The 12570-nt window shown below is 41.4% G+C and overlaps 1 protein-coding gene across 3 annotated transcripts in view; it reads left to right on the forward strand.

Annotated features, from left to right (window-relative positions):
- LOC126396381 (protein strawberry notch homolog 2-like) overlaps nt 1–12570 on the forward strand; it is a 76107-nt gene that overhangs the window by 27056 nt on the left and 36481 nt on the right. For 2 of the 3 annotated variants that reach the window (XM_050054395.1, XM_050054396.1), the window contains exon 4: nt 3026–3149. In XM_050054395.1, coding sequence (XP_049910352.1) covers nt 3026–3149 — 124 coding nt within the window. Of the gene's footprint in view, nt 1–3025; nt 3150–11200; nt 11613–12570 lie in introns of those variants that run through there. The other variant, XM_050054397.1, reaches the window with a different exon arrangement.

Raw genomic sequence — 12570 nt, forward strand, 5'->3', positions numbered from 1 at the left:
CATAAACAGTAAGTCACTCAGCGCCTTTGGCTGAGAGCCCCTGATCAGCTTTGTGTTGTTGGATAGCAGCTGATGCAGGCCTGCCAAGACTTCTGCTGTAATAATATCACTGTCATATCAGTGTTGGCTTAAGGGCCAGGAAGGGGATTTCCAGTGCGGATGATCGTTACCAATAATCATTCACAGCGCTATGATCTTTCCGAGAAACAGATTCTATACCTGCACTTTGTAATCACATTACTTAATTATTTTTGCCACTCGTTATGACTACAATAGTTACACTGTCTTTTTCCAATTTTATTGTCACACTTGAGGACCAGTGTGTTGGATTTAGGGGGATGCATTGACAGAAATGGAATTATTCACGATTATGTTTTCATTAGTGTGTACTCACTTGAAACCAAGAACCTTGTTTTGTTAGCTCAGAATAGGCCTTTTATATCTAAATTGGTAGCAGGTCCTCTTCCACGGAGACCAACATGTTACACCAGCATGTTCCTATAGTAGCCCAGAGCAGACAAACCAAGGTTAGAGTGTTAAGGTGAAGACCACTGAAGGTTCTCCGACATGCTTGGAAACAGAGGAGTGAGGGGAAGCAAATTTAGGATAACAAAGGCATGACCCAACCTACTCTGCCTCACTTATACCCCCTTTTGACTGTCATGTCCTGGCTTGGCTTGGCTTGGCTTGGCTTGGCTTGGTTTGGTTTGGTTTGGGCTGTCAGCCCAGTGCAGCAGGGATTTGCGTCTCCATTACAACAGGGCTACCTGCTTAAAGATGTGTCTTAAACTGATGACGGCTTGTCTTGAGTGATGTTTAAAAGTAGCAGGCTGATCCCCCGTTATTTTTGCTGCATGTGTGTTTCCATCACACAGCAGGGCAGGTTAAATAAGTTTACCTGTAGGAGGTGAGCGGTTTGCAGAGGTGCAGTAAGAGCCTGTTGTCTGCAGCTCTTCATCAACATCTCACAGTGGCTGTTTCTGCTTCTACTTTCCTCCCTGCGGTATAATTGGAATTGCCTTTATCAAAGAAAGCCACTAACAAAGCTCTGCTAATGCAGTGATAAACACATTTCATTTCCTATAGATTCTAAGCAATAAATTATTTTGTTATGTTAAAACTTTTATTGTGAAGCAGCAAAATAAGAAAATGTTGAATTTTCAAGCAGCAGCTTTGCGCAACCTCTAATTCAGAGGATAGCGAACATGAAACAGTAAAATAAAGCAGATATCTAAAGAACAAATTGGAAACACGAGACAAACTAAACTCCAAACCACAGAGATTCAGTCAGAAGCTACAAAACTACTGAGAGCTGAACACAGACCGAGGTGAGTACAGTCTTTCAACACACACAGCTTGTTTCATGTGGAGAAGGAAGTCATTGGGGGTTGGCTGCGGTCAGCTTGACATCAGAGAACGTCCATACCTCGTGCAGCTCGACATGGCTCAGCACGTTTTAACTGATAATGGAAACATAAATAGGCGCGGCATGGCTTGACTCAGCGTGGCCAGAAATGACAGCGGAAAAGACATTCTTGCCTAACCCTAACGAATCCCACTGCTCTTGCCTAAACCTAACCAACCCAACCAGTGTAGGCAATGAGTACTAACCAATAAGAGGGAGAATAGGGCGAGTCATGCCTTCGTTATCCTAGGGGGTGGGAAGGGGAATTCAGTTTGTCGTATGCAACGTCACCACTAGATGCCACTAAACCCCACACACTGGTCCTTTAATTTCTTTTTCATAAACATCTATGCATTTGTAATCAGTCTTTATTTTTTCAGGAGTAAGTACATCACAACCCAGTGATATTTATGGTTATTTAAAAAATGTTGCTGAATTTTGAAAACAGATACTCAACAAAAATGTAACATTTGAACATGGACATGGTTAAATATTGAATTTTGCTGCATGTTGTTTGCGAAATTCAACAAAATAAACCAGAACAACCACATTTTTATAGACTTGCTTCTATACACTTGGCTAAAGGCTTCTCTTTCATCCTCTTGGTGTGTTTTGAACTTAAATCAATCAGTCTCACTGATCTCTGGCCCGTGGTTGAGGACCCAGAGCCAAGTCCTGTGAATAGCTTTGGCCGAGCTCAATCCCTCTGAGCCCGAGCCCTGGCACATGATTGGATGGGAGGAAGGTGGGAGGGCACGGTTGCAGTTCCACCTTAACAAAGCTTTGGTTTTGCTTTCGTTTTGAGTGTCTGTCCACTTCTGTGAGACAGTTGTTGCGTTATGATGACTTGCACTCAGCAAGAAACTGAAAATATCTCATAATGGAAGTAAAAGGTGGTTGTACCTGTGTCTGATATTAACACTGGGCTCAAGGAGTATGGTTGTTACTAATGAAAGTTGGAGTTTGGATCCTCAAAGCAGGTAGGAGCTGTTCTTTTTCTCTAATGTTTGACTTTCTGTCGATATCTTGCTCTAACCCTCTCTCTCTTTCACCTCATTAAACCTCTAACTCTTTCTGCCTGTCTGACTTGATATATGTGTTTCTGTTATCCCTCTTGTATCTTTGACAGTTCAAGTTGCTACTCTATTGGCTTTGAACACCTGAATTCTCAGACTGTTTGATTTTGAAAGAGCGTATTGCTTCACTCCACTGGCATCAGTTCGTTCTTTAATTAAATTTTCAGACCGTCGTCAGTAAACAAAACTGAAAGTGTTTCACCTGTTGCCCTCTTGTGATGTGTTGGACTTGCTGATAACATGATGTAATGCAGCAGTATAGTGTTAGATCACTTTATTTAAATATTACATTACTAGGTAACTAGCTTTAGAAAACATCATCCAATGTTCCGACTGTGACACTTAGTGACATGAGATGCTCTTCAGTGCTCCTTTCATTCCTCCACCAGAGCTGCTTATTGCACAGTAGTCGAAGGCCTGGTTTTACTTGGCAGCCGTAAGGTGTAAATTTGTGTAACTGTATGAGGATGAAGAAAACAGCATGTGTCAGTTTTACTTGGAGATGTCACTGTTAAACAAACTAAACCTCCTCTTTCCCCTCCAGGCAATACCACTTGAACAGCAGCACTACCACCACCACTCCGGATGTGCACATGGACATATACTCGGGATTCTCTGACATGGACTTTAATGGCCTCAACCTCCCTAGGAATGGAGACTTTTCCCAGGTTTGTTTCATGTATTATGTGCATTTCCTCCATCTGTCCCTCTCTTGCTTATCAGAGGGACGGACCGTACCTCCCACCCACTCTTTTCATCCTGTGCTCCATGTGTATTCAGCTCTGCTCAATTTACCATAGTGCAGCCTGATTAAAGGCTAGCGTTGTCTAGACGACTGTAGCAGTACCTGCCCCATTCCTGTCAAGGCATGTCATTAATAAGACACTGTAATTTAACATTCTTCTACACTTCCACACCGCATCTTGAGAAATCACTGTTAGGTAAACCCAGAATCTCTTTGTAATTTTCAGTCTCGCTTGGCATGTGTCCACATGTGAGATGTGTTGCTGAAAAGTTAATGATTTGAGTTTCCTTGAGATTATCCCCAACCTTGGTGGACACAGCTCAAAGACTCGGATGTTCATTTCAGGACGCATTCATCTTAGACATGGTCAGTGAAGTAAAGGTGCAGGCTTCAACTCACTCGTATATTTCCCTCACCATTCCAGATGATTTCTATCCATCATTTGCATTTTCTATTTCTGTGCACTTGTGTGTCCATCCAGCCAGTTCCTTATAGTTAGAATCACATGAATAGGAGCCAATTGTACTGACACAGACCAGTGAGTTTCTAATCTGAGGCCTATTTGTGTTGAGCTGATGAGTGCCATTATGGAGCCATATTAAAAAATATGCTATGGTGATGAGTTTTAAAGAAGGGCAGTCATGGGTTACCAAGCAGACTTGCAGTGTCCCCTCTATGATTAGCCTGTCTGACTGTAGAGAGGGTATAGCTATCCTGGATTCTCTTGGTTCAACATAAGGACAAAGCACTTAATAATAAAGAATGGGCTGAGGTGCGACAGCAATGGCAAGGGAAACACATTTCTTACCTTGATTATGCGTTTTTTTAAGGCTTTTCACTGAATAATGCAAAAGGTTCTTGGAGTATCAGTGTAAACTGCTGTTGACCTGAATTTTATGTCTCTATATGTCTCCTTATGAATTTGTTCTTCAAAGAGCAGGGGATATTTTATTTTCTGTAAATAAAATCACTGTGCACATTGTTTAATAATGAAACCTAGCAAATGAGGAGCAAAAATTAAAGCCCTTCTCACACAGAGGTCAAGCAATAGGGCCACAACAAACACCCTTCGGGATGCTGGCTTTGCTTATTTATACAGAACCTGACAACACCGGCATAATTAGTGGTGGGGGAAAAACCGATATAGCATAGATAGTATCACAATATTTTTTGTGGCAATATTGTGTGCAATATATCGCAATATATTTTATACTCAGCATATCAAAACATATTTAAAATTGTAGTAGTATTGTATCATGTGATAATATCGTATTGTGGGTCCTCCACTGATTCCCACCCCTAGGTATAATTCTGCCCCTCTGTTTGATATTAGATAGCATGCTGTCATTCCAGACGCAAAAAAGACGTGACATAAAACACAATTTCGTTGGCCTCTAGTGAGATGTTTAGCATACCTGTCACGCAGCACTCCCTCAAGTTCAACAAGGGCATGACAGCAATAACAGTCATTTACAGTCCCTGTTTTATTGTGGCTGATCTTGTCCTCTGTTTGGAGTTCCCAGGCCTCATTGTCTCCCTGATTTGCAGACACGTTACATTGCTGCTCTTCTCTTTGAGTTAGCTGCTAACTGCTGCTATCTGCTTTTTAAATCTACTGTCAGTGGGTGTCAAACACAAGACATTGTGAAAACATGACACCTGTCCCATCCTGCCAGCTGTCCCTTTTACTCAGACATTGATTTGGCCATGTTACTACCACCGCTGCTGGCTGAAAGGCGAGGCAACTCTGTCCCCTCATTTGGCAATCGTACCTTTACAGAATGGCAGATGTGGCTCAGGAGGTAGACTGAGTTGTCTACTAATAGGAAGATCAGCAGTTGTGGCCTTGAGCAAGATGCCGTACCCCAAACTGCTGTAAATAAATGAGTGAATGTGACATGTAGTGTTCAAGTGCTTTGAGTGGTCTGAAGACTAGAAAGGTGCTATACGAGTACAGATCCACTTACCATTACAGAACAGTGAGGCAGAATAATGGCGCAATATTCCTGCCTTGAACAGGCAGTGTGTAAGGGACTCAAGACTCTGATGTTTTCTTTTAAGTTGTTATATTATTGAATAAATGTAATGCAGCATTCACAACACAGCAATGCAATGAATTAAATTTTATACATTTTACATTTAATTCATTGTAACGCAGAAGGCAATTCCATTTGTTTGACAAACCACAAAATAGTATAAATGAGCCATCTGGCATTGAGGGATGTGTTTTTCTTAAACTGCTGTGTGCAGGAGCTCAGTTTGAGTTTTTTGTCTTTCTGGAGGCTACAGAGTCTTACAGCCTGAGGGTTTGATAAAAGCTTATATAATTTACAGTTAATTCAACTGAATGTTAAGCAAGTCAGATTTAGTAGGGTCCTTATAGGTGCAGGTTATAATGTGTTTGGCACAGGAACACTTGCAAGTTCTGGATAGGAGTCTTAACTAATGTTTACATCAAGGGTCATTTCAGTTAAAGAATAACAGTGTTATTTCAATCTAGTAGTAGTGGTCTGCGAGTGTTTGATGTCCATTTTAAGGCTGTGTTGTTTGTCTATGCAGATTTGGTTTCACTTCTTTAACCCCCCCCCCCCCCCCCCTTAGTAGAGGTCTAATTCCCAAAAATCTTTCGTAATATATACTGTTGTTGACTATTAGAAACAGTTTGAAGGGAAGCAGAAATAGACGCAAAAACTACAAAGTTTCACTTCATGTTTGAGTCCAGGTGTGATGAGCGCGGTGGTTCTATGGGAGAAAAAAAATGAAGAGTGTTTGAAGTTATATTAAAATGTTTGGATGTGTACTTTAAATTTGGGGAATTTGGAAGAACAAAGGCTGCATGTGAAGGCTTTTACGTACAAGAAAGTGATGTGTCATCCTCCTCACGTGCGTGAAGTGCTGGCTTAGATTTTGTGATTCACGTGGGGTTTCCCTAGTTTTCCATCTGCCTGTTTTAACCCGTCGGACTGGCTATAGATTTCCTCCTTACAAGTAATTATGAGGGCTCATGATTATGTGATACATGCTGGATCTACTCATCTGCCTACGTATTTAGAAATGTATGGCTTTAGTTGTCATTTTTATGTGGTTTAGTTCAAATGAGCTCCTCCATCATGAGCAGCAAGTTTGGTTTCCCGGCAGTGGAGACGTGGAATGTTATGGTGCCCGAGTGAGAGAGAGACGTTTTGTGCTTGTGTTGTGCTTTCTCAGCTGTTCTTTCTAGTTGTGGACACTCCCTGCCATGTGAGGCATGCAGAGAAAATGTAAGTCACGGGGTCATCATGACTAAGCCGCCACCTCACACTCAGACCCCTTTTTCATCCCCCCCACCCCCCTTCACCATGACATGCATTTTTCCCTCTTTCCATCCACAACCAGAAAGCAGGATTTCTTCTTGTCTTTGCACATAAACCGTGACAGTACAGAGGACATTCGGGGGGGGGGGGGGGGACTTTATGGAATTGTTGATGTGATAGTTAAGTTTGTCAGGTGACTACCATGTTTATTTTCGCCATTGTCTTGTTTGAGTTACAGCTGTAGAGTCATTAGTGGATTCTCTTTTGGTTTGCTCGGCTTCCCGCAACGTTATAGTTTGTTTATGCAGTTCACCAGAGCTCTGTTGGAATATCCTCATATTGTGAGGAGGCACACTGTTGGAGCATGAGGACAGGATATCTGTTTCTAGATTGCTGGTAACTTGAAAACAAGAGCCAAATGTTTGTTTATATAAGATTTAATAGACTCCAATGTGAGACTTAATATCCTTCTTAGATTATCAGTCAATTACAATATATCACGAGCTGATAACTGAAATACAATACACAGCCAGGCACAGTACAGTGATGTGGATAAAGCAGACGTTTCACATTTTTAATACCATTTATTTGATTTGAATAATTTAATTTTGCTTTAGTGGCACCAGAAAATGCCCCAGTTAGGTCACAACAGCAACCTCCTATGAAAGCTATATTTTTTCTTTAGGAGGCATCAAATTTATCTTAATGTTTTGAATTAAGTTGCATATCACACAGTAAGTAATTAGGTCATGTTCATTAACTTAAGTGACATCAATCTAAATAGATCTAGACAATCACTTTATATTAAACATGTACAGTTTACAGTAATTAATCATTTGATATGTGAGTGCCGAATTGCACGGTCCTTCCCAGGAAACTTCCCCAAAAATAACAGTTGCATGTTAAATCCTTTCTTGGGAGTTACTGGGAAACTAAAGTCCCTTTTAAATAAAGCATTATCAAAACCCTCATCTTGGACACAGTTGAATTAAGATAAACATTGGAAACTTTGACCAAACCCAATTGAGGCTTCATTGTATTAAGCGATCTACATAAGTCTGTACAAAAAATAATGGCAGGCAGTGTTGTCCTTTATCTTCAGTAAAATAAACTGTGATAGCCCCAACCATGCTGACAGTGCACATACCACCTGACGTGATGGGAAGAAAAAGAAGCTATAACCTGATCAGAATGCTACAGGCACCAAGAAAACCACCGGTACTGTGCTTTAAAAGAAGTTGAATCTGAAACTTACTCACTGTGGTTGGAAGGAGAGTTGTTCACTTCGCCACAGTGACATGTGCGCACCTGTCTAGGCTTTGGTCGGGTCATTTGTGGATCGAAGGTATGTGAACTTTTATGCAGAGCATCAAAATGAAAACAAGACTTACTGGAAGACAAAAACACAGAACTCATTCACTAACCACTCTGGCTAACCACAAAGACTCAACAGCACTTTGCAGGCGCACAGATTAACACGTACTGTATACGATGTATATACTGTACGTACACATGTACATGCACTCGGGCATGTTGTGTCACATTCACGATCCTGATCTCTTGCTACATGCTCTCATTGCTACATACTCTCATTCCTCCTCTGAGTGGTTCGTCTTATTATTACTCACACATGCTTGTGCACAGTGCGCTTCTAGGAAGAGTTGATATGCATGGATTTCATTTGCATATGCAGGTCTGCCTCTACAGATCTTTCATCACTTTCATCACTTTATTTGCTAAATAAGTCATGCCCAAAACCATGAACGTGTCCTCAGCCCTGGGTTGGAAATTATCACCAGCACAATGCTGGCAAGATTTGCAAGTGGCTGCTATATTTTGCTTCACTCACCAGCCAAAAAAAAAATAGTAGTCTATTTAGTGGCTGCTAGATTTTAGAATCCACCAGCCACAGTTGCAGATGGACAAAAAAATAAAATTTCCAACCCTGCCTCAGCCTTTAACCCATAAGGAGCGAAGGGTAGCCATAATTCTGTAACCATAGACCAGCTGGAAATTAAAGGTCAGTACCATGGTCAAATGCGATAGAGGGACAATATGCCTAACATACTGTTACTGTATTTAAAGTGGGAGATTCCCAGAGCACATATGTGGGCAGAAGTAGAACATGCATCTCCACATGGGAAAAAAAAAACTAATTAGTCTCAAACTGGGTTGAAAAATGCTGACCACAGAGGCAAGCTGCGTGAGATCCACTGATTCTTTACTTATGAACCTTTGCAACTCCACAGACCCTCCACAGGTGGTATTCGTCCACCCCCAAAAACAACGTACCTACCATAAATTGATGCCGAAAAATTCACCAGAATGCAAGAATTAAGAGTTTGATGCTCAAAAATTCCTGGGAGAGGATCGCCAAACCCTGTTTCATATGCGTGCCCCCAGTGTTGAAACAAAACATGCGCCCTTGCCTATAGCTGAACCATAATTACATCCTTATTTTGCTCAGACGAGCCTGTTAAACTAAAGGTTCTCTTCAGAATCCAATTGCTTCTCAAGGTCCTACATGTACCATGCTCAGTTACAAGGAAATAATATTTGAAAAAATAAGAACATTCATTTGGATAAAAAAAAGGAGGGTCAGCTTGTTTTTCTTGACTTTTTTTCTGGTGCCAACATCAAGATATAAATCAGTTGGTATTTCTCAGTTACTTCCTTGTAAGATGCTCTAACAGTCATTTCAATGGCCTAGTTTAAAGGAGGAAGTTAAAGGTTAATTTGAAGGGTTGATAATAGGTGCAGTGTTTTCCTTGGGGAGTGGATGCTCCGCCCGATCCACTTTAGTGTTAGATTAGATTTGGATGGTTCAGCCTCTGTCAAGCTTGTACTTTATAAAGTATGTTTTTAAAAGAAAAACCACCGGTCTTATAATTCCTTAAAGCAAACTTTAGACCTGCTGCATCTTTGCTGACATTGCAAGTTATGTGTTGTGTAAGTACACATGTGTAATGTTTACTTTAGGATAGCACTTAAATACGATATTGGCGATAGAGCAAAATATAGTTACTGAGCAATAACAATGTCAAACAACAGGAAGTTCATTTAACACAACAAAGTATTTCCTGCAGCATGGTACATGGTACATCAACATTTCTGATGTATGCAGCCCAGGATGAGCTGATTCGAGCATGTCCAACAGAAGTAGAAATGGAACCAGGAATAAATTAAAACTGGGGTCATGACTGGAAATTAAATCAGACAGATTCTGTGTGTGTTCCCAAGCAGCCACATCATGATTGTCACCAGGATTTCGCAAAACATCAGGAGTGCATCTGTGCATGTGACGATTAGGCTGCATGTGGAAGTGCCTGAACGCCAACCTTGTTTGTCTGTTGTCTGTGAAGTCAGGCATAGATCCTTCCCTCTTTAGGCTGTGATGTAATGAGGTGTGTTTGTGCATTTGAGTATCCAAAACAAGCTCATCAATGATTCATTCCTCCCTGGTGACCCTCTGTGTCCCACTACCACACACACACACACACAAACACACATGATTCAGAGGATTCCCACTCATATGATGATGACACCATGGACAGGCGCCACTCGGTCTCTGAGAGTCTGACTCCCCTTCAGTCCGGCAGAGATGGACATTACAGTACCTTACCATGCTGACTTGATATCACCGATTCCTGGAAGCCGGCTGTGCAAATGGACCCCTCTGCTTCATCTGTGAAGCAGATAAATCCCATTATTTTTTAAATACCACAGTTTCCTCATTTACGACTGGCTCTCAAACAGTTAACATTGCCTTCCTATCACAAATATAACTGTTGCAACATTGTCTTTGATCAGCATCTTGGATTTGTTGCAATAACCCATTTGCCACAAGATTCCCAGAATATTCTTTTTTCATCAGTCGCACCCCCCGGTTCCAGTAAGCGGGAATGGCAATTTGTGATGCAGTATTTGTGTGTAATTGTGCTCAGATAGAAGCAGTGGCAGAAAGACCCTTGAAGAGCCACATTTGCAGCTTGACCTTTTAATTCACTCATGACCACTTCAGCTGCCTCCTTCTCACTTAAGCTGTCCAGAATGTTTTTAGCATAGGTCCATGGGGAACTTATAAATGGGGTTGTCAAATCTCCCTCAGTGTTGATTAATACATAAGAGCTGAATTAATAGGGAAATTTGTTTTCACAATTCAAGTCTACCCAAAACTGCACCTGCATTTTCAGAAATAACACACTGCCCCAATTAGCTAATGAGCCATTTGTTTGCTTCCTTCTTATTAGCTTTACACCTCTGAGCTATGGATCATTTTATTAATCAGTTATCATTACCAGAACAGCAGCCTTGAAACTGAGCCTGTGCAGACAAATAGAAAGACAAAAAGCAGAGTATGAAGTAAGACAGGCAGCCAGGCAGGGAGTCTGTCTCTAAATATAATAATCATTAAATAGTGGCCCAGGCCCATTAAACATAGCGGTAAGCAGCGGGGTGTGAGGAGCGGCCAGGTCCACAGCGCAATACTGTTTACACTACAAATGCGGTTGAGTTACACCATGTACAGTAAAATGGGCCCGACTGCCAGTAACTCTAGTCACTTACCAACAAAAGCATCATTTCCTGAAAGCTCCTCCCTCCTCCCTCCCTCTTCTCCCCACCTCTCCCCTCCCCTCCCCTCCTCTGCTCTCTCACTCACTCTCCAACCACCTTTTTGAGCGCTGAGGAACTAGTCCACAATCATTATGACTAAGCCCTCTATGCAAATACCTGACTGTCCTGGTGAAGCAGGAAGCATGTTTTAGACTCGCCTGTGAGAGGAACAGAATTTTGTATGTGTGAGCTCATTGCCCAGAGCGTACCTGCGGCAGAGGCAGATGTGTGTGTTGAAGCAGGGAGGAACTGTGAAAGGGCTAGTGAGAGTCCACTGTTGTTGGGTGGAAGTGCACCAGCTGTAGAGGTGAACACTTTGAGCAACACATGGAAGAGGCTGTCGCATTCAGGGATCCAAGGTGAAGCAGGAGTGTATGTGTGTGTGTATTTTACCCCCCCATACTGCAGCGTTTGGACCCATGTCTCTCATGCAGCTCTGGACTAAATTGTATTCACAGCTGGGACGTCCGCTTCCCAAGGTACTGGTACTGTTTGCTTCCTTTTTTTGTACATATTACACTGACACAAGTCTGTTGTTTTTGAGACTTGCTGTTATTTTGTTGACAACTTCTTTTACTTATGATGTCAAAACCAGTAATTGAAAGCTTAGATAAGGAATTGTGGCTACCCGAAAGCTGCTTGTGTGAAGAGTTTTATTGCCCTTATCAAGGAACTTGTACACATGACAAGAAAGCAGTTGATTACCCCTTAAGTCTGTGCTTTTTAAGTTCCTCAAATGAACTTAAAAAAGTACTTCTTTATCATCAGAATGTTAATGGAGGTATTTGATTTTTCTTTGCTATTAATTTTCTGTCTAGAGCTTGGCCTACATTGGAAACAATCGGGTATTACAATAACATATTACTCTTTACTAAGAAGTTTCCCATTAGTGCTTACAAAGGCCACATGTGTGACATCATAGACTTAAGAACATTTTTCAATAGAAATCACCATTGAATCTTGTTTTAGAGTAGGACTAGGGTTCATTCCTTTGACAGAAAATAATTATCTTCTCTCCCTGTTAATTATTTCAACATGACATTAACCCGTCTGCTGTTTAGTAAAAGAGAAAAATGCCAAAGACGGTAACCCAGACTTCTGGGAGTTCATTGTTAAAAGTTGGCCTGTTCGTTCATCAGCATGTCTGGCTGTGAATTTCCTTGCTGGCAGACCAGAGTTGCCAGTCAGTCACCCAGTATGGCTCTGAGGCTCTCATCCCCAGCCAGGAAATATGACAAATGATTGTCTGCCTCACTCCTTGCTGTCTTCCAGTAAGTGCGAGAACTTGATATCTTGTCAGGCTAAATAGCACTCTTGTGTGTTTACTGGATGGCTATTAAATATGCCCATTGTTGTGCTGTGCTGTAAATAGAACTGCATTGTATTTTTTTATGCGTTATTCATTAGACTACAAGGTGTTGGTGGAATTATAGCTCA

Source organism: Epinephelus moara, chromosome 10, assembly GCF_006386435.1.
Source record: "Epinephelus moara isolate mb chromosome 10, YSFRI_EMoa_1.0, whole genome shotgun sequence".
NCBI classification, from domain to species: domain Eukaryota; kingdom Metazoa; phylum Chordata; class Actinopteri; order Perciformes; family Serranidae; genus Epinephelus; species Epinephelus moara.